Source organism: Python bivittatus, unplaced genomic scaffold, assembly GCF_059951505.1.
Source record: "Python bivittatus isolate LINGU-HERP-01145 unplaced genomic scaffold, Pbiv_v1 ctg000410_np1212, whole genome shotgun sequence".
Taxonomy (NCBI): Eukaryota; Metazoa; Chordata; class Lepidosauria; order Squamata; family Pythonidae; genus Python; species Python bivittatus.
The window spans coordinates 11,168,114-11,191,150 of NW_028277067.1; the positions used below are offsets into that span (position 1 = coordinate 11,168,114).

Below are 23,037 nucleotides of genomic sequence, written 5' to 3' on the forward strand. Positions count from 1 at the left end.
TACTTGCTTATACCTGCCACAGGACTCTTGCCAGTTGACTTAACATTGTTAAAACACAAAATGAAGCATTAAACTTAATAACATTTTTTTCCCTTTAAAAACAAGGCTCTGTAATTTTATTTAAGACAAAATAGATCAAGAAATGCTTTTTCTTACCTTGCATACTCTTCACGAGCTCTGGAAGCTGCTGTTTCCTGGAAAAGCGAATTATTGTGTTGGAAAAACTTATCATATCTGACAGAATCAGAACGGGGATATATTCGGCGATAGCCTCCCGTATTTTCTTCTTCATATATCTCTGCTTCTTGGAGCCACACAGCCTGACAATTCTTGAATTCCTCGGCTCTGAAAAAACCACCCAAATAAAACAGTTAAACTTCAGTGTGGGAATTTTTCCATTTTGATTTTCTGCTGCCCAAATCATATCAAATTAGCTCTATGTGTGCTGGAATAAAATGTTTTCACTTAGCTTTTAAGCATGTAAATATCATGTAAAATATCCTGCTCTGATCTTTTTGGTCTTGTTTACTAGACAGAGATTTCAGAGTCACAGAGATAGATAGTTAGCCTCACCCTCTCTACCTTTCTCCTTCCAGGGGAAAACAAGGCCAGGAGGTAGGAAAGGCCTAACTTAGCAAGTCCCTCCACAAGACGGGAATTTAATCTGTTTGTCCCTTATTTCTTCCACAGTAAAAGGTAGGATGGATAAAAGGAAAACTGAATGCTGCTGGTCTGTGGCAGAAATTTACACCATTGTTTGTTGTTTGTTCTTTCTAAGCCCTAAGGGAGACCTTAGCACAAATAAAGTATTTTTTATCTTTTATTTTTTAGTAAGCAGAAACCCCAAGTACATTTTATGTACATGCCACACAAATTTATAAGCATGTCATTTTTACACAGTCCAGATTGCTAAAAAAAAAAAAGATGAATGCAAATGTATATTTGATTATGCTCAAAATTTGAATACAGTATTTTTGATGAGAAGGTAAGGTATTAAGAATTAATGGAAAGGACAATTGCCTAGATGTTCTTTATCTGAATTATGGCTGTCATATAATGGTGGGGTTGTGTGTGACTTCCTTGACTTTTAGCTTTATCAGTGAGCATTTATCTTGAGTTTGATTCCTTTTAACACTTTTACTGATTTCATAATTTGGCCCAGGTGCATTGATAGCATCTAAAATATGTTATTTAATTTTTAAAATTCCAAACTTGATAGTAATTTCAGAATGTGCTTTGGATGGTTGTAAGTGTACAGTTAAAATAAACAATTAAGGAACTAACATTAATATTATTACCTGCAAGGACTTTGAAAGAAATAATTCAATATCCCATATTAAGAAATCAATGGCTAAAATATTAATGTATGGTAAATATATTTATTAAAATCTTAAAATGAGATTAATTCAATAAAAGATTTCCCCCCCCCCATATTTACTGAATTAATGGACATATAGGATTGGCTATTATTTTAGAAGTGTAAAATGAATGAGAGACACTTACTTTTATGATACAAGCTTGTTACACTATTGCTGTTTTTATTTTATACTTGTAGCTTTGCTAATATGTTATTGCAGTGATCAAGAGTTTAACTGTGTAAATGCACTTCTGAATTAGGTCCAAAAACTTGGAATTTATGATTATATGAAGAATTGTGGTGTGTGTGTTTGAGCATAGAGGTAGCAAAAAATATTACTTTTCAATGCTGGAAAGACAATGAGACTGCAGATTTACAGATTTGGATCACCAGTATGCATTTGCTTTCTGTTTATGAACTGCCTCTCTATTGATACAATGAAAAGACTAATATTATTTTGGTTGATCAAGTTTGAATGTATTTAAAAATTATGTTGAATGATTTCCTATACATAAAATATTTTTGTTGTGTTCTTTTTTATCTGCTTTTTTCCCTCTTTCCTCCTTTCTTTTTTCATATATTAAAGCAATATATAAATAAAAGGAGCTGTAGTGTGCACAGTTCTGTACAAATTGATTCTGGTCTATTCTGAACTCATGTTGCAGACCTTACAGAAAAAGCGAGTTTCCTCCAGTCTTGCTCAGGCCAAAGGCCGCACTTGAGCATTGAGTAGCATACTGAGGGGAAGTATGCCTAGAGAGAGGTGGGGCCAGAACAAAACTAAATACAGTATGATTTAATTCTAATTTGATTCAGTACAATTAACATTATTATTTTCCATGTACTTAATCATGTTCTTCTGCCACATTGAAAGCTACAGTTAGATGGCATGTTTTACACTGAAGCTGCAGCTGTAGGGACTACCTTTCTACCTTTATGGGTACTGCAAAGCTCTCTTGGATTCCACAGAAAACTAGGATAGGCACAGAAAGGGGAATGTACTTGCACAAATTATATCTGAATGGCTAACAAAGGAGACATCACTGCCTGCCTATTCATATGGCAGTACAGTACAAAAGGCTGGGTTGTTGCTTGATAGTTAAATACTAACATCTTCAGTTGCAATGTGTAGTTGTTTTTAATCACACCTGTATATTTTATAACCTCATCTAAAATTGAAGCACAACAACAATTCTTGCCTGGCTGTGCTGTTAAGGGTGTGACTGACATACTCTCCCCAAAACATATATGAATGAATTTCTTCTTATATTCTTCCTTTAAAAAAAACAAAACTACTGTAACTTGCTTTCAGTCTCCTACCCTTTCCTCTATCTTGCTAATTCATGCTCACCAGATTATATATATTTGCAGCTGAAGCCAAAAAAAAAAAAAAGAAAAGAAAAAACCCAGCCAGCAATGCTGAGCTTAGTGAAGAAACGCATAATGTGTTGTCACAAAATATATCTAAGCTGTATCAGACAATACAGAGGTGGGTAGAGGAGCTTGCTTTATTGGCAACAGACATGTATATAGCACAGTGTCCAATTCTGGCCCACAGTTTAAACCTACTTTTTTATCTGTGATATCTGTTTAACAAGAGCTAGCATTTAAATGGAAAATTGCATATAAATATCGTAATTTCATATTCGGAAAGCCAGAGAGATGCAAATTTTTAGTATTCAGAAATGCTTTGCAAGTGGATTATAAATGTTCATTGCCACTGTCCCAGAAAGTGGATTAAAAAGTTCAGACCTGGCTTCGCGATTACGGCACTGCTTGAGAAGCCTTTCTTTCCCTCTCCGTTTCTCTACTTCCAAGATTTTGCGCTTATCACATGCTCCCAAGTTGATCAATATTAGAGTGTCATATAATAGTTGGTCTTTCACTTCTTTGTCCAACCATGAATCGGTACTGAAGCTTGGAGAATGATTCACCTACAATCACAGAAATTGAATGTATTTGTAGTTGCTACAGTTTTGCAATAAAAAGCAAGCGTTCTGGGGAGAACAGAGGAAAAAGAAAAACTTCTAGAGTTGATGACTAGGAACTGAGTTGCTATGACCTTCCAAGTCCAGTTAGATGTTTGCAATTATCAACTATGATAATCATCATATTGCATACCTGGGCATGTAGAGATTCAAATATTAATAAATATTTTTTCCCAAGTGCTGAGTTCACTTACTACATGTTCTGTCCTCCAAAGAGCCTAAGGAGGGTTGCAGGATCTTTCTCTGTGGCCTTTGCTCATTATGAGTAAAATTAAGCCAACACTGAGGAATTCTGAACTGGAAATGTAACCGTCTTTGCTGGGACTTTTGTGAAGAATATCCAGTATATCCTTTTGTAATTAAATTTCTAAATAGGTATAGGATAATACAATTTTAATATAAAAGTCTGGGGCCATGATCTAAATAAAATGTTTACATGTTTGGAAGGGATATTAGATAATAATAATGCCTTCATAATTACCTTTATATTTGAATTCATGATGTAAAATGTTTGGTATTGCTCTCAGTTTTGGCATAGTGTTACTTAATGTTGCTTACTTGGCACAGTGTTACTTAATTGTATAGTATTTGTATGCGTAATACATAGTATTATTTTCTTGTCTTTATTTTATTAGTTTTTAATATTGACATCACTCCAGTTCCTACTGACAGGTTAGAAAGTTAAATATATAAAACACAAGAAATATATATTATATTACTACACTTGATAAGCAACAGGTTTAAAATAAAGTGAAATACTTCAGTGCACAAAGTGTAACCAGTCTGTGAAAATCCCACCACAGGACATTTAGGCAGATCCAAACAACTAATAGTATAATTTATATTTCAAGAAGCAGGTTTTTTCCCCCAAATTACCAAGTACTGAGCATTAAAAGTAATTGTTAGCTATCACCACCAAGACTGGCATATGAAACTCTCAGTAGAATATGACGGGTTACACTATGAGAAGATAAAAAAAAAGATAGTTAGCTAAACTATTGCTATAACCCTAATTCTTCTAGTAGATTTCTTGTGCAACCAATTGAGTCTTCCCAACTGGTGATTCCCAAATGCAAGAGTGTTATTTAATTTTAAAGCAACATTCTCGGTTGTCTAATGCCCTCTGCTGGTAATCCATGTGATTGGAAGTATTGCCACAAGGCACCCATTGTTGAAGCTAAGAGAAGGTGTTAGAATACAGCTTGAGAAAGGCATGGGAGAAAGCAGTTGTCTTAACTCCAAAGGAGAGAAAGAGGGGTAGAGATTCTGAATCCAAGAGTCCTTCCAGTGGACAGTTCTTGGAGTTACCAATGAGAAAGCACAGGCAGAGTTCACAATACTGTAAGAAAAATTAAGCAGAAGTGGTGGAAAAAATAGAGAGTTGCAAATATTTTCATAAATCCCATGAATAAGGCAGGGCAATTGTTTAATAAAAGCTTTCTGGGGAAGCAGCCAAAGATAGACCTATTTGTTTTGAAGGAAGAAACGTACCTCAAGCAACCATGGTTTGAGTTTTCGATCTAGCAAGATATCAAATCCCAGGATCTCAAAACAAGCACTCCACATGGTGTGGTTGGGAAAGCAAGTGAGATAATTATGCTTGATGATAGGATGGGCTGATATCAGTGTTTTAATAACAACATCTTCAATATCCTTCCATATCTGTCCTGTATCATAACCATTTTGCTCCATGTACTTATTAAAGGTGGACAGCTTCCTTAAAAAAAGGGGAGAGGGGTGGAATGGGAACACAAGCGAGACAATGTATTTGAGAGATTTACTTCTCTCTTGCACTTTTTAATCAGCCACATATTAACTCCATCTGCTAAACCACATGCAAACTCTTTTATTTCACATAAAACAAATACAAATTAACACTTAGAAATGACCTGATTCACATATTGTATGACCCATGGTTTCCTGAATAACTTGGCTGAATTCAGATTATACACTAAAACCAAGCAAGCCACATTATGGCTTAGTGCTAAGCATAACCTCAGGAGTAGTCTGGCATATAAACCAACCCCACAGCTGAAATTACAAATTAGATGGATGAGATAGAGCCTAGAATCATAGGGTTAGAAGGGATCTTGGAGGTCTTCTAATCCAATCCCCTGCTCAGAGAAGGAATTCTCAGACTATCCCAGACAAATATCTGTAAAATCTTTGATTTTCTTCTTCTGGTGATTTTAACTTATAGTGATGGAGCACCCCTGACTCCATGAGGCAGGATGCTCCATTTCTCTTTATTTTGAGTTTGGATTTCTCTCTGTAAAGCTTCTGCCCAGTAGTTCTTGCCCAACCCTCAAGCACTATAGAGAATAAATCCAGACCCTTTTCCCTGTGACAGCCCTGCTATCATGTCTCCCCATAGTCTGCTCTTCTTTAGGCTCACCATACTCAGCTCTTTCAATCATTCTTCACAGGATTTAGTCTCCAAGCCTCTCACCATCTTTATTGCTCATCTCTGTATTCTTTCTAGTTGCTCAGCATCCTTCTTGTATTGCGGCAGCCAAAACTGGGCACAGTATTCTTGGTGCAGTCTGACCAGTGCATTGTAGAGAGGAACTAACATTCCCATGACTTCTGTATTATACTTCGGTTGATGCACTCCAATATTACATTAGCTCTTTTGGCAGCTACAACACACTGCTAGCTCATGCTTAGCCTATGGTCTACCAGGACATCCAGATCCTTCTCTTAAATACCATTGCTGAGCCAGGTATCATCTATTTTGTACCTGTACATCTGATTTTTCCTATCTAAGTGCAGAATGGTACATTTCTTGCCACTAAACTGCATTTTGTTGGAAAAGGCCCAGTGTTCAAGTCTATCAAATAGATCCATTAAGGACCACATGTTGAGTATGGTTGTTCAACCAATAGCAAATCCATATAGCAATAGGATTATCCACCCTACATCATTCAATTTTATCAAGGAGGCGGCTATGGTCAACTTTATCAAATGCCATTCTTTTTTTAAATAAACTTTATTAAATTTCAATAGAGAATAAAATATAAGAAAATTAAGAGAATGAAAAGAACAGAAAAAGAGATCAGAAAAGAGATACAAGAAAAGAAAAAGTAGAAAGAGAAAAAAAAGAGATAACTTCCAACTTTGTTTGGTACAGGCATAGACGTATAATACATTCACCTCTTGCTCTAATGTTTAAAATGATACAAAATAAATCTATATCAATAAAAGCTATAAAAAACTAAAATAAAGTATTTCTATAATTATAAAATGTATCAGTCATCAAACCCCAAAATTAAAGTTTCATTTCTTTCCGTTTCAAGCAAAAAGTCCAAAAGTGGTTTCCAAACAGAAACAAAGCCAATCAGTGTCTTTTCTTTAATCAAGGTAGTCAATTTCGCCATCTCCGCTATTCTGCAGTTCTGAAGCCTAGATACATTACATCCACAGCGCTCCCACAGCAGTCTATTAATCTAGTCTCTTTGCTTAAAAAAAAAAAAAAAAGCAGTAAGATTTCTGGCACAACCTATTTTTAACACATCCATGCTGGCTTCTAGTAATCACCTTTTTCCTTTCTAAGTGCTTGCAAACCCATTGTTTGATTATCTTTCCTAGGATTTTCCCAGGTATTGATATGAAGTTGATTGGTCTATAGTTACCTGGGTCCACTTTTTTCCTTTTTTAAATATTGGAACGTTAGCTCTTCTCCAAACTTCTGACATTTCCCCTGCACTCCAGAAATTCTTAAAGATTATAATGAGTGGTTCTGAGATCACATCTGTCAGTTTCTTTAGCACCCTGCGATGTAATCCACCTGGCTCTGGCAATCTGAATTCATTCAAATCAGCTAGGTGTTCTCTCACCACTTCCTTGCCTATTTTTACCTGCATTTCTCTTTTGCCACCCAGGGTGTAGCTTTTGACAGGTTTGGCTTTTTCGTTTTGTGAAAAGACAGATGCAAAATAGGAATTAATTAGTTCTTCCTTCTCCCTGTTGTCTATCACCATTTTGCTGTCTTCTCCAACCACTGGGCCCGCTTGCCTGCCTGCCTGCCTTGATTTTGCCTTCATTATTTTTATAAATAACTGAAGGCTGCAAACATGCCTAATACTCCTTCCTCCTCCTCTTTTCCCCACAACAACCACCCGGTGAGGTGAGTTGGGCTGAGAGAGAGACTGGCTGAAAGTCACCCAAACAGCTTCCATGCCTAAGGCAGGACTAGAACTCATAGTCTTCTGCTTTCTAGCCTGGGGCCTTCACCACTAGACCAAACATTTATTGGACTTTGCTTCTGTTCTTCATATACCTAAAGAATCCTTTTTTGTTATTTCTGGCATTCGCTGCAAGCCTCAGCTCATTCTGAGCCTTGGCCTTCCTCATTCCACCCTTACAGATTTGTAGTATTTCCTAATATTTTGCTTTTGTTATATGCCCCTCTTTCCATTTTTAAAATATGTCCTTTTTTTCTCCTAATTTTATCAGAAAGTTTTTTATACAACCACACTGGTTTCATTTCCCATTTTTCCTTCTCTTTGGTATTATTTGTTTTGGCCTTAGTTATCTAATTTTTCAGAATTTCCCAAGCTTCCTGTTTTTCCTTTTAGGATTTTCATCCATGGAATCTTTCCTAATTTTTTCCTTAGCTTATTGAAGTCAGCACTCTTGAAATGCAGAACAATGTGGTAAATTCTAGGATTACATGGTCACTCTCTGTCGCAATTCCTCCAATTGCCACTGCCTCACCCATTTTTTCCTGTTAATAAGTATTAGGTCCAGCATAGATGATCCCCTAATTCCTTCCTCCACTTTTGGATGATGAATGCCAATCCAACAGGCATTACCTTAAAAATACATTGCATATATCTGATCTAAAAGTTTGATAGTTCAAATTTAACATTCCCTTTTTCCTAAGCCAGGAACTTCTTCTACTCTCTGGCCTGGTTGTTAATCTGACTGAGAATCAAATAACTTCTTGGATATGGAGTTAGAAATGATTTCTTGGCCTTAGAGTTACAGGAACATCTGCTCTTCTTGTTTACTGATCTGACACACTGCAGATCCTAGTTTTGGACAGCAGCACTGCACTGCAGAAGTCAGCACTGCACTGCTGGTATTTGACCCGATTACTGGAAAATCATGAGGATACTATGGAAAACTATGCAAAGCAAGCCACGTTTTTGCCGCAGTGGGTAGAACACTACAGAAGAATAGGAGCCAGCAGACTAAAATGTTGCTAGTGATCAACTGAAAATCCAAGAACCACCCTGGGAGCAATGGGAGAAGGGGAGAAAAAAATGGAGGTGGCAATAATGAGATCAGACTGACCTGTTCTGTGTAAGATTTAGAGGGAAAAATAATAAAACAGGGGGCAGCAACCCAGCAATTCCATTTCAACAAATTCATTTGTACTTCCTTCAGGGGAGATAAATCCATGCTCCTCTCGCCTCCTCCAGACTCCCACTGTTATTCATCTGAGCTTTTTAAATGATTTACATCACCTAATGACAGAAAATGAGCCGCGTGCCAGCTGAATTTGGAGAACTGTTTCCTAAACAAGTCTGAAATGGCTGTAAAGATTCATGAGAGCGACCCCCCCCCAGCATCCCCCCAGCAATGATTATTTTAGAAAACGTTCTGTACCTCTTACTACCAGAGTCTTCATCTCGTACAAAATTAACGCTGTGCTTGTTAATTGAATAATTAGTCAGGTGCATACAGACATTGTCCTGTAAATAATTAAACAACAAGCAGGTTATGAGGCTAGAGAGATTTTAATTCTCATTATGTTCTTTTCTCAGGACTGGAGGGGCAGAGGATGGTGTGTGAAACACCCATACTTTGTGAGATGCTAGTGAAGCTTAAAGTGCCTGGCCTTTAATCCCCTTTCAGATGTGCAATTATATTTATCTTACATAGTTTTCCTTAATTTATTTTGATGATGGGATTTCAGGAACATAAAAATGAAATCCCTTTTACTTTTGGAGTATGTGGCAAGAAGCTGAAACTTCTGTGCTCTAAATTCCTTGATCAAAATGAATTGTTTAGGAAAAGTCTGTATAACCATAGATCTGAAATAAGCCTAAATCTACCTAGGCACTTTTGTGAGACACTCAGAGCACAACTAAAACAAATGAGAAATATATATTAACTATATTTAATAGTTAACTATAACTATTAACTCTGGACTATTCCATAGTCTGTACCAAAATGAATAAAGGGAGATAAAACGCTTTATTAACCCTGTGTGATTCTCCAAGTATTGGCGAACTACAGTTTCCAGCAGCCTGGCCAACAGTAAAGGTTATTGAGAGTAGTTGTTCAGGGATATCTGAAGAGTTACATGTTCTGCAGCCTTACCTTATCTGCAGGTAGCAATCTCCCCTGCATTGCTTCTCTCTTCTAAGTTGAACCTACCCAAGTGTTTGTTTTTTTACAAAAATCAGTCCTGAGACAGAGATTGCTATCTAGGCTCAAAAGCAGAAAGTGCCAAGTAAATTACAGGCCTTTTGATACACAATGGCTGTGCTAATCAGTACTGGCACCACCATGGCATGTGACCATGACTTTGCAGGCTTTTAGCTCCTCAGCTGCTGTTCAAGAGAAGCACAGCAAAGACACACTCTCCATTGATGGGAATCTCTACCTTGTCCCTTCTGTTGGCTCCGAGGGCTTCCCCTGCCCTCCTGCAACAAAGACATGAAAACAGCTTGGCACTAATTTTCCCACTTGTTTGTTTGCTGTTATGAAGGGCAGCTTTGCTGTGCTCCCACACATTGGCTAATCATCATCATCATCATCATGACCACAAAAAGCAAATATGGCCAGGTAAGAACAAGGATGGGGTGAACCACCAGCTAGCTGATGTTTTCAATGCCTCTTCTCTGGACAACTAGAGAGAGTACTTGCTATTCCAGGTGGGGAAGGTGAGGACAAATGGAGGACCACACAGTCAAAAGCATCTGCAAGGGGGTACAACAGCATACAAAATGGTGGGCATGACTGGGTGATCAAAACTCTGTCCCATTTTAATATGCATCACATGCATTGCACACATATAAAAAGTAGCAGTTTCAATTGCTCATTGCACCTGACAGTTTAACACTGGTGACACTCCCTCTGTCTGGATGCCCCTTTACATAGCAGCATGAAAAAATGGTTGACAATTGCGGTGTGTGTGCATCTGAAATCAGCAGATTTAATCTTCATTCAAAATAGAAGTATAGCTCATTCTTATTTAAGGGGACTATTGCCAACACTTGTCAATACACCAGTGTGAGAAAAATCATATATCAGTGTAATTCAGTAGTAAAGGTTCCTCTGATCTAGTGAGATTTAAATATTAATTTTGGGAAAATATTGAGAAATATTGAGAAAACTAAAAAAATGATGGGGCTTGAATTGAAATCCATTGATGTTTTAGTATGACTACTTATGTCAACAGAATTCTGCCTTTTGACTTACCAAATTGCTTTGTGATGGGTCTGAATACATGGATGTTGCAAAACGTGCAAGGCCCTCCTTATAAACAAATACCCGTAGTGGATCACATGATGTCACCAAGACATAAATCCGAAGATCAAACTTGAAACCATCAATAATAAATGGCTTGAGAAAAGAAGATTAATTTTCAATTAAATATCTACAAATGCAACTTCCTCTAGAAAACCATACACCAGGCATTATACATACTTCTGTGTTTTTGTTAACTCCTTATAGTCAAGTGAAAACTAATCCACATGCATTTTTTGATCAAAAGAGGCCAAAAAGCTCTTTATTATGTGAAATTACTAAGAATGTCTAGTACTCAGTCCCATTCATGTAATGGGACTGAGTACCAATATGTATTCAAAAGGACACATGTAAGGTCATTCTCAGTGATTTCCTAAATCAGTGCTTCTCAACCTTGGCAGCTTGAAGTCCACACATCTTTAAGTTGCCAAGGTTGAGAAACACTGTCCTAAACTTTAAAAGCTCCTTCTGTTGATATTAATTAAAGCTTCTTTGTGTTTTTTCTAGAAGCACAGCAGAAGAACTTGGGGGGTGGGGGCTGCTAAATAGTCATAGATTCATAGAGCTAGAGAGGGCCTTTTAAGCCATCTAATCAAACCTCTTGAATGATGCTGCGCATAATAAACCTTAACTGCATACCCAACCGATTGCTATCTAAACCAGTGCTTTAAGACCTTGAGTTAGAGAGGGCCTACCATTCTTCTGAGTTGGGGAGGACAGTCCATGGCCATAAGACTGCATGAGGCCATTGGCTTAATTTCAGAAACTGTCTGCAAGATTTCATTCAACAAGGTATATTGTCCTTCCCAATAGCCTATTGCTTTGGAGAAAAAGAAAATGGTATCAGAAAGAAAAAAAAGAGTGTGCCAGAAACAGAAAGGTGTCTTCAGCTATGTTTAGCTTGGGCCCCACCCACTCATTTCAGCTGACTACAAGATGCCCCCTTGAGATTGTTTCTAAGGATATGCAACATTCAGTTAAAAGAGAAAGTTGCCCACCCTTGCTTTAGTGAAGTTTCCATTGTTGATTTGCCTTTGCCAACATGAAGTTCTTCTTATTGTTTCATTAAAATCCATCTCCTGTAACTTAAGTCCATTAAATTAAAATTTGACTTCTGGGTAGCAGCAAACAGATATTTGAATAGTACCTTTATGACCCCTCTAAATATTCACTCCTCCAGGCCAAATATTCACTGCCATACCACAGTCTGTACTGTGCTCAAATCACCCCCAACAACTCCTAGCCCCACTCTGCCTTTCCTTCATGGAACCCCCCCAAGTTCCAAAGGCCACCAGCATACCAGAGTGATATCACCCTGACAGAGCTTTATTCATGTTGGACAACCAGGGAGCTCATGTGGGTTGGGTGTCCAATACACTGAAGTTACTCCTACTTTCTCCATTGTGTGATTGTGGGGGGCAATAGGCAAAAATACATGAACATATTCCAGTCATGATTGACTTGCACCAAAATTTTAAAATTCTTTATCTAAGTTCCTCAAGAACTGGATCTTTTGAGCAAAAAGCTAGGCACAGCTTGGAGATGGTATTATCTTCTGCATCTGATGCACAATTTTTTAAAGATTTGATATATTTCCTTGTCATGTGGTCCATTCCCCTGATCATCTTCACTGTCTTCCTCTGAACACATTCCAATTTATCTATGTCCCCTTCTTAAGCTACGCTGCCCAGGACTAGGCACAGCATTCCAGATATAATCGGATATACAAGGAATAAAGTTGAATGATACATGATACAGAAACTCTGATTCTGTTATTGCAATCTAACATTTCATTCATCTTTTTTTTTCCAGTCACATCATTATATTAACTCATGTTTGGACTGTGACAGACTGAAAACTTAAGATCCTTTTCAAATATACTACTAACAGGCTAAAACCCATCCTCTTCTATGTATGCATGTTTTTTTGTTTGTAACCTGTGATTTGCTTTTTTCATTTTCTTTTAGTAACTCTCTATTGTATCAAAATAATTTTAAATATTTTCCTACTTGGGAAGTATTACTTATTTTTCTCCAAATTATGACATATACAATTCCATCTAAGTAATTGATTAAAATTTTAAATAATACAAATTCAGCCGTGGTTACTCTAGTTTGTAAGATACGATAGTGGTACTTGTACTTGATGAAGAATTCAATCTGAATCCAATTTTCTAAAGAGCTTTAAATTTACCTGATTTATAATGCAGCTTGTATTTTAATGATCTGCTAGTTAATTTAGACTGGAACTTTGTAACCAAAGTCTTGGCCGATTTCCTTCAGGATTCTGCCCCTCTCAGTCTGTTGCCTAACTGGGCTCCCTTTAACTGTCTTCATTCTTGTGTCTCTAAACCCAGTAAATTTCCCCACCTCCTTCCCCACCTTCCCATGATTTCTAGATGCTTTCACACAGACAGCATGAAGTTCTTCCTATGTCTAGATGCTGTTTAGGAGTTCCCACACTTTAGTCCATGTACTTCTCTCTTATGGAACAGCTTCACTGATTGTCAGTGATTTTTGATACACTGATCTTATTCCTCAGTAATAGACTGCTTTTGAATATCTGCAAGTTTTAGTTAAAAATGGCTAGAAAGACTCACAGCAACACAGGCAGCCTGTTTCAATACAAGAGGATCACCTTTGAGATATAGAGCTGGCAGATCATATCCTCTCCAGGTTTGATATCTCTTACAGTTCTTGTGATGAAAATGCCTTTGCCTTGACAACCAGAGTCTGGTTTACAGATGTAGGTTTTATGTTTTTTTGCTCTACCAAAGGCCTGCAATTCACCATAGCTGGGAACAATAAAGAAGAAAGCAGAAACAGGTTATTTAAAAGATGTACAATAGCCTAAGAATACGCCAGGCTAATAGCCCTAAAACCATCAGACATCTTGCTATGTGCCAGGGAATTATGAGAACTGAAATCTAATAAGGGTTAATATTCAAAGTCAACTCCACTGGGGGTGGGGGAAAATATTCTCAGAAAGTCACAGAAAACTGATAAGTTTTAAAATAATTAGGGCCCATAACAGAGTGGCTGGGATTCTCAGAGACTTGTATACTTTTTAAAAACATTTGGCCCAAATTTATTTGCATATGTCCATGTTCATCTTCTAAACCTTTGTGATGAAAAAGAGAAGCTAAATAAAAGAAAAGTATGGGATATGAGTATTATGAAGACTCACTCAGCAGGAAGACACCAGGTCCTGGGAAAGAAGTTAAATTCCTTGGGAAAAAGCTTTAGCATTCTGCCCATATTCCTGGCTAGAAGGTCCTTCCTACAGATTTCTGTCATCCCAGGGAAATGATTTATTTTCTAGAAAACAAGATCAAAGGTAAATCTTCAGTGCAACCTAAATCTTTACATCTTTTACACAAATAAAAACACATATCCTTTAGCACCATCTTGGGGTGACAGTAAATACCTGGTAACTTTTCATCTCCATTACCCGATCCAGAGAGACAGAATAATCCGTCCAATACAAGGTCCAGTCATCAATTTCAGTTCCTTCCCGAAGCCCACACATCTTGGCAGCCCGACGTACTGTGTGATAGGAAGAGAGATGATCGCATCAGTTTCATGTAGAAATACTAGGGAGAGGAAATGGAGGAGCGGGTTCCATTCAGAGGGATACATCATAAGTTAATTATAATAACTAAGCTATGTATTTTAATTATATGGAAAAATATACCAGATTATTGTTGGCTTAAAATGAGCATGTGCCAAACTCCTGTTGGTGAACCTGTTAGAATTCCTCTACAATCTTATCTTTAAATTGCTACTCTCACATTGGATAATATAAGACAGCTTTGGAAAAGCACCAACACATACATTTAGGAATTATAATAAAGAAAAACCTGAGATGAATGTGTGAATACTGAAGTTGAATGTTAGATTCCAAACAATACTTTCAATTGTTCATTCAAAAAAATCTTTTGAATGTTTTTAAACAAAAGCTGGCCTTCTCAAAATCTCATTAGAGTTATTTGGAAGTTGCTTTTTTAATAAAAATTGTGGGCTTTTTCCCCACTGAACCAACTGAGAAATACACTCAGCCTCATAACTGTAGATTACACTTACCACTCTCATATTTACAGTTGGTCAGATTTATCACTGGTCATCTGGAAAACATAAAAAGAAGAAGAAAGACAGAGGCAGACAGGCAAAACCAATTCATAGTTTACTGCAAAGCATTTAAGAACTTTCTGGTTTTTGCGTCTCTTCCAACTGTGGATGGAGTGTTATTGTGGAGAACTGAGAGAGCTCACTGAAATCCCACCTTGGCTATGGGCTTCCAGGACTGAATCTCAGTTTATAATACAACCTCAAGAAAATGATTACCAAATCAGTATTAAACACTACCTAAATTATGCATAATAATTATGCTTTTTTAAATTGTACTTTGAAGAGGGCTAGTATACATTCCCAAGCCTATACTTGTTCAGGAATACAAAGATGTGGTAGAATATTTGTAAGGGGAAACCAGCAAGCAAAAGATCTGATTAGTCTCTTCCATGGCTCCTGATTCTCATCTGCACCCTTTCCTCTGAACCCTTTTTCCCATACCCTGTGCCTACCTTTGTAAATACTTCTTCCCCTCCAAATGCTCTTTCATTTCCATATGTTGTAAAAGAAACATGAGATTGATCATAACATATAAAGTTATCCAGTCAGCAAAACTACTGAAACCTTCATATATAAAAACCTTGATGCATTTTTCAGTGTCAGATTAATTCAAGCCATTGATTTTCTTCTGATATTACTCATTTATTCTAAATAATTCTCATTTGTATTTTGGTACTTCCCACCAGATCCCTTTATCATACCTTATTCTGCTTTCCTGAGAGATCAGGTCAGACTGCAGGAGTATGGGAGATGATCTCAACACATCTGAAGTACGCCATGGTGGGGAAGGTGATCAATTATTTTAATTAGTCAATTTTTTTATTGTTGTGAACTAAGATATTTATGTAATAATTGTTTATGAAAGAAATGTGGTTTTGTATCTCCTGATATTTAGGAACATAGTAAAGATCAAATTATTGTATCAAGCTCCTCAGAACCATGGTGAGGAGACACCATGTAATGGGAGGGGGTATTCTGTGGTAATTTTAATGTGTTACTTTATTTTTTTATTGTTACTGTTGGATTGCTTTAATACACACTACAAATTGCCATGAATCCTATGGGAGTCATTGATATAACAATCAAATGGATGGGTTTATTGAAATTTGAATGCTTTAAATGTCTTTTTAGCATGTAATACAGATACAATATCATTATGCTGAAACTCATATGGTATGATTCTGTGTATTTTGTTATACCTATATATTGACAATTTATGGATTTTTCTTTTCAGATGCCTTTGAGAAGCACCTGGAAAAGGAGCATACAAATAAGCTTGCTGGTGCATAGTCTGCAACTGAGAAAATGATACAGTATATCCAATTTAAGACATTGATTAGAAATGTGTTCTAATATGCAATGTAGCTTCACAAGTGACATCAGAATCTAATGAATATGTCCTGATATCTTTGGTTATGAGTAGACCAGTCTCCTGTTTGAAAGCTGTAAATTTTTTACAAGCTCCTGTCTGAATCCTTTACAGATTGAGGTAATTTTACACCTTGTTGCTGAATAGGGGCTTGTTCAGGAGGAATGACTCATAGGCTAAAGCACATACTAATGCTCCAAACAATGCTGTGCTCCAGTATACATGCATACTAAGTACTTCTTTGTTTAATGCTACTCGTATTTATATGTTCTCTGCAGCTGCATTAAACTCATCATCCATGCTTTGATTATCTTTAGCTATAATAATGAGAGACTACATTTACAATGTGTTTAGGATTCTGAATTTAACATTCTGCAATTGCTATAAATCATTAATAGGAGTTCTAATACATGAAAATTGTTTCAAATTATAAGTTCATAGGAAACAGGGCCCTGCCACATCATGCTACCTAAAGTGCAAGACACAATGATAGCCTACCCTACATAAATGGGGTAGAAATAATTATTTAACAGATATTATTAATTATTTAATATCTACAAAATCAAACATGTTTGGACATTACATAGGTTTAATGATTTGATGATTAGGGTCCCAGGTCAATGACAGAAGCAGAAACTATTTGGTGGCACCAGGGTGGGGATATAGAGAGATTGTGAGAGATACAAATCCTAATCTGAGTTTGTTCTGATTCTTTAGCAAAAAATGTGTAATCAAAAGCAGTAATAAGTAGAAGTAATTTGGAAAAAAATAACCAAAATTCAATTCTAAGCAACACAAATCACACATTAAATCAGCATTTGGATATGGATCCTGCCATGTTTTAAGTTAATACAGAGATTTTATTTTCACTTTACTTTGTATGGAACTCAAGGAAGGGCAGCATAAATCTATGATATTTTAGTAAGAATAGCACCTTCAGGAGGTTTAAAACCAAATTCAGAAATGAATTAAATGTTTTCAGAGACTGAGAACATTGCTCTTGCTCTTAAACAAGATTCAGTCTTTTGTCCCATGCTTCTGCATTCCTGCACAGGTACAGCATCATGGCTTGGTTCATCTACCATCGCTGAAAAGAATATCGTGTTCAAGGAAACTTTCAAATGTGCATGCTGGCGAATCAGCAAGAGGAAAAATGAGCGTGAGACTCTCGTGGCTTTGGATGAGGTGTCAGTTAGACCGCAAACAATATGCTTCACTGGACAGAGAGAGACACAGAACCTGCCTGGCTTTAAGGCATGCAGCAAGATTGCCAACCGTCAATCCCAGGCAGAATAGAAATTGCTGTCTTATGTGCACAATAGCTTATATTTGTTCTACGCTTATAAAAATGATGAAAAACAGCTGAATTTTTATTATGCTGTGCCAAAGTACACCTCCAGAATCAAAAGAAGCATGCAGAATACCAGGTGCTGGAAAGTAGTGACAGGAGAAGGCCATAGCCCTCATAGTCTGCTTGTGACCTAGTTGAAGGCAGAAAGTGCTGGACTAGATAGGCATTTTATCTGATTCTGCCCGGGTCTACTTATGTTAAATTCTTATGTTCAATTGCCAGGAATCTCACAGGGAAGTCCTGTGAAGTTAGTGACTCAGTTCACACACTGCATTAACCATGCTTGTTTAACTGTGGTTGGTTCTATAAAGAACAACTGGTTATGCTAAGCCAAAACAAACAGATCACACATTCTGTTTTAGTATAGTGTGTGAACCATCTGCTATCTTTCATCCTAACTATGTATTTCAGAGTAAACATTAAAAAAAAAAAAAGACATTCAGGATATATTGAGATGTATCCTGTCTGTTGGAGACATTAAGAGGACGTTGGAGAGTGAAAGGGAGATTAGAAATATCAGCTATTTAGTTCAACAATTTCCTCTCAGTGCTTATTATCAGTCTCACTCTTTTCTCTTCCTCTTTTAATAAATAAAACCAGATTTTATAAGCCTTTCAGAGCTTATTTCTAACCTCTTTTTCCTCTTCTTTTTCTTGGCAATAGCACTGGGACAGGAGTCTGTTCCACTTTTTTCTTCATACATCACCGCTTCCTGGTCAGTGGCATCCAGTGCACTTTCCTCCATTTCCAGCCCACCTGGAAAGAAGTCCAGCTCAGACACATCCTTCTCACCCAACTCTTCCAGCTCTTGTCTTTTTTTGTGAAATGGGTATCTTTGAGTTTCATCTGATACCCTCATTCTGTCAGAAAAAGAAAGCAAATTTCATCCACCATTTGTGAATATTCATATCCATCTATCTGTGAGTCTGAGCATTAATTTACTAAATAACTTACAAAATGAAATAACCTGCCTTCCCCCTTTGCTAACTTATTAATTGGATGTATTTCTCCAAGTTCTTTTCATCTGTCAGAAGGATTGCCACCATCTGTAAAGTCGCTTTTCATTAATAATTATATCTAAGTGATCAGATATCCTCCTCTGCTAAGGGAAAAACACTTTTGATTCTCAATCCTTTTATTAACGTCAATATATTGTAAATTTAATCCATTGTGGACATCTAAACTTTAAGTATCTATTTCTATACAGGTAGTGCTTCTTTTATAGTTTATCCCTCCTTAAATTCTGGAATACAAAGCTATACCCAAAAAGAACATGCTCCTTTCTTGAATACCATATCAGTACTGATACCTGATAAGCAGAATGAGAGAACTTGGATTGAAACTTGAATCTAAAAGGCTCAGGTTTTCCTGTAAGTATGCAGTTGAAGGGAAAGTTAAGATAAAAGAAATGTTTATATGTGGTCTCTGCATTTCCTGAGATGGGTTAACATCTGTTAAAACCCATCAAATATTATCTCATGATACAAAGTTAGACCCTATTGAATTAAAAAAGTAGAATCCAAGTTAACTAACAAGAACTTTCTAATAAATGTTTGAATAATAAAATTGCTGGAAAAAAGCCAGAAAGAACTAAATACAAATAAATATATTTGCATTCAGTATCTCCCTATCTATTGAGAAACTATATTAATATTAGCTACATATACAGGTGTCTCAAATGAGCTTTATGTAGGAACAATAGGGTTTTGCTTTAGATGAGAAAGCAATGCTTATTTAACTGCATTTTAAAAACCCACATCTTCCAAGGGTGCTTCCAGATTAGATTTTTATTGTGCAATCTCCCTGCGTCCTTTACAGGTTTTCCCTCATCTGAAAACATTCCAGAAAATCAATTCTCCACTGTGTTCAGTGCAGCTTACTTTTAAGTATTTATGTTTAGAATGGCAACCTCACAATGTAATCTTTTACATTCCACTCAGAAGAATACCCTGTTGGGCTCAGATGAAATTACTTCTAAGTAGTCATATACAGAATGGAACCCAAGACATAATTACCTGGAAGCAAATGCCAGTGAAATCAAGACAACTTTGAGAGGGCATTTAGAAAAGTTAGAGTAAAAAAACTGAGAAAAACATACAGTTGTGTATGTGAGTCTGTGCATGTGTATCTCACTATATACAGTAAGTATACAATTAAAGAACTCATAATTGAAGTGGTACACTAATTTGGATTTCTGAAACCTTAGAATCCATTTTAAAGAGCCCTGACATTTTTAACACCTAAGAATATATAATTCTAATTTTAAAAAGAGAAAAATATTTTGTATATAGTTCTGGGGCCCTCTCTTGTATATTTAATTTTTATATTTATTAAAACTGACCTGATATTCTGGCTCCATTCTTTAGAATGATTTTTAGGCTCTTCCCAGATCTCTTCGTAATGGAAGGAGTATGTTGTGGTTGTCATCTTGGGATCTCTAAGCAGAATAAGAAACAAACACAGTGCAGTGAAATCTCAGCTGAAGAGATGTTAAACTATGCTTCAAACACTTGATCTATTTACACCATAGGATTAAAATCATAGCAGATTCTTGAACAAATCAGAAGTTACTTTGGAGTAATTATCAGTACAGTCTGTTATGACAAGGAATCAGTTTTTCTGTTACTAGGGAAAGGTTTGTTTGTTTCATTCACAGTTGTCTGAACATGTCTTTCTATGTATGTGTACACAATTACAAATGATAAAAATGTGGAGAGTTTTTTTTAAAAGCCTGAGTCCTGAAGTATATTATACTTTAGTAGAAATATGCTTTTAATTTAAAATTTAGGTGTATTCATATTTTTTTTGTAGTGGGTTTTCCACCAATGCTGCCATATTATAAAAATAAATGCATGAAACAGTTAAAATAACAATGAAAAAATTGTATACATTTAACATTCATTAATTCTACTCTATAATGTGAACTCTCCCAAAACATGGACACTCACCAATTTTTTTTTTAAAAAGAGTGACCTGAGCTCTTGGCTTCACTATTACAGTAACCTTACAAAAAACACAATGGGATTTTGGATTATTTAACTGTTATTTTTTTCTCTAACATGGATTGTGCCATTTCCTAGTAATTTCCATTAAGCTGATTGCACTATTGGCAAATGAACATGATATAGGAGAGTGACTAACCAAATGTGCATTGTCACATTAGAGGCATAACATGGCACACTGAGAGTTGCGTTAGCATAGCTCAGGTAGGATGGAGTATACACAAGAAGATCTCACCTGCAACAGAGATTTAAGTTTTTGAGAAGGCTGTGGGATTGCAGTTAGAGAGCCCTAGATGAAATGGACTATCTGATCCAATGCCAGTTAGATAGTTCTTGTGGATGACTTCTGGCAAGGTCAGGATAGAGGAAATGTGACTCTCCTGGTATTGCTTGTCCTCTTAGCAGCCTTTGATACCATTAAACATGGTATCCTGTTGGATCACCAACAAAGGTTGGGAATCGGGGACATTGTTTTGCAGTGGTTCTCCTTCCTAAATGGGTAGTTCCAGTGGGGGAGATCAAGACCCAGGTTCTTCCTCTGCAGCAAGGTGCAAGCCTCCACACTCTTGGTTCCAATTTAACATCTAAATGAAGTCTTTAGGCAAGGTCATCCACCAACATGGACAGATGACCTGCATAGTAATACTGCTAGCATGCAGATGATATTCAGCTTTACATCTCAACCTGAGGTTGAACAGTAATTTTGTTCTGGTGCCTGTCTGAATGCGAAGAACAGGTTTAGGCTCAATCCCAGCAAGATGAAAGGGTTTGGATTCAAAGGTCATCTAATTTCAAGGAGACTCCATATTTGATTCTGGTATGGAATTGACTTGTAATTTGAGAGTCCTCCTTAACTCATAGCTCCCTCTAGGCTAAGAGCTGGCTAGGAGGACACAGCTCCATCCTGTGTACCAATTATGACTCCTCCTGGAACAGAAGGCTCTTCTTATAGTCATTCATCCTTTATTTACTTTTTGCTTTAGTGTAGATTCCTTTGGTATCTCTTCTCGCAGAATGTCATCCACAGCCTTCTCCTGCCCCCTTCTGTATAACAGCATCCTTCCAGAAATTTGAATGGCTCCTCCCTATTGTTTTTTAGCTGTTCCAGCAGGCCTTGGAGGTTGGAAAGTTTTTATGTTATTTCCTAGTCTTTTGAGTATTTGTATAATGTAAGTGACATTCCTGGTGTGTGTGTGCGTATACTTCAATTTTTGTGTAATTTTTTTTTTTTCATCATGTATGTCAGATAGGCATGCCACTCTGAGACATCAACGACTGGAGTGACATATAAGCCTAGTAAATACATAAACAAATACATTCTGTTCCTTTAACAGAATATGCCAGGGTTGTCCATGCAAAAATTTTAAAGTGAAGTGTACCTGTTGTACAAAACCAGATGTTTAATTTCACAATTTTAATGAAAAAATAAATAAGAAATCTGACATTGATTTGGGGACTGATAAAAAGTTTTAACATCTCTTATGAGGTGTATTGTCCATGCACAAATGCCAAAAAAAAGGCTAGAATGGTTTCTGCAGCTGCTTCATATTTACAGACTTCCCTGCACATTTCCAGAACATAAATTAATTATTTAAAACATAGTTAACTATAGTTACCTATACAACTAAATAAATGAATTCATGTCAGCAAGCAACAATGGTAATAATGTTGGCTCTAGATAAAGCAGTAATCACATCAGCCACCTTTTTTTTTGTTATTTTGTGTAATGAGTTTTTCTTATGCCCTGCTTTCCAACAATGGGAAGAGTGGTTGTAATCAACTTTGTTCAAGAAAACTGATGCTGAATGTTGGTAGGAAATTAAAGAGTATAAAGGGTTGCTGCGTTGGAAAGAATGAACATGAACTGGCAAAATGAATAAAGAAAACAATATCAGGAGGAGTTTTTAATCCAAGTTGCTAAGGAGCAGTGAACAGTAGTGTTTACACTGCACACTAACCCTTGATTAACTGAAATATGGTTTACTGAATTAATCTATTCCCAGAGTTTGCATAATAGATCAAATCATAAACCAGCTGTATGATGGGGCTCTGTGCAGGCTAGGCTAAAATGCGGTTAGCTAAGCTACAATTCAGTGTGAGCCCACTGAAAACACTGTTGGGAAATGATACAATTTCATCCCCAGTAAAAGAGAAATACTGTATGTGAGTTAGGGACAGAAAAGGTGGTATGTTTACTTATGTGGAAAGCTGTATGAAGGGAAAGCCCCTTGTTCTCAGTAGAAGCCTAAGAAATATGAGTAAAGACCAACTCTGTTGGCAGGGACTAAGTAATAACAGTTGCAGAATACTTTGCTTTGGGGACTGAAGAAAGACAGTGGAAATGGAGAAGAAAAAGGGGTA

At 36.6% G+C, this 23,037-nt stretch overlaps 1 protein-coding gene across 1 annotated transcript in view; it reads right to left on the reverse strand.

Moving 5' to 3' along the window:
* The window catches only part of TTLL6 (tubulin tyrosine ligase like 6), a 28,766-nt gene extending 10,519 nt beyond the window's left edge, over positions 1–18,247 (reverse strand). The window contains exons 1-9 of the mRNA XM_088143482.1: positions 14,910–18,247; positions 14,254–14,372; positions 14,014–14,144; positions 13,465–13,621; positions 10,780–10,923; positions 8,959–9,044; positions 4,837–5,062; positions 3,110–3,291; positions 157–345 (exon numbers count right to left, since the gene is read on the reverse strand). Of these exons, the coding sequence (XP_087999608.1) occupies positions 157–345; positions 3,110–3,291; positions 4,837–5,062; positions 8,959–9,044; positions 10,780–10,923; positions 13,465–13,621; positions 14,014–14,144; positions 14,254–14,355 (1,217 nt within the window). The 5' untranslated portion in view covers positions 14,356–14,372; positions 14,910–18,247. The remainder of the gene's footprint in view (positions 1–156; positions 346–3,109; positions 3,292–4,836; positions 5,063–8,958; positions 9,045–10,779; positions 10,924–13,464; positions 13,622–14,013; positions 14,145–14,253; positions 14,373–14,909) is intronic.
* Between the last annotated feature and the right edge of the window lie 4,790 nt (positions 18,248–23,037).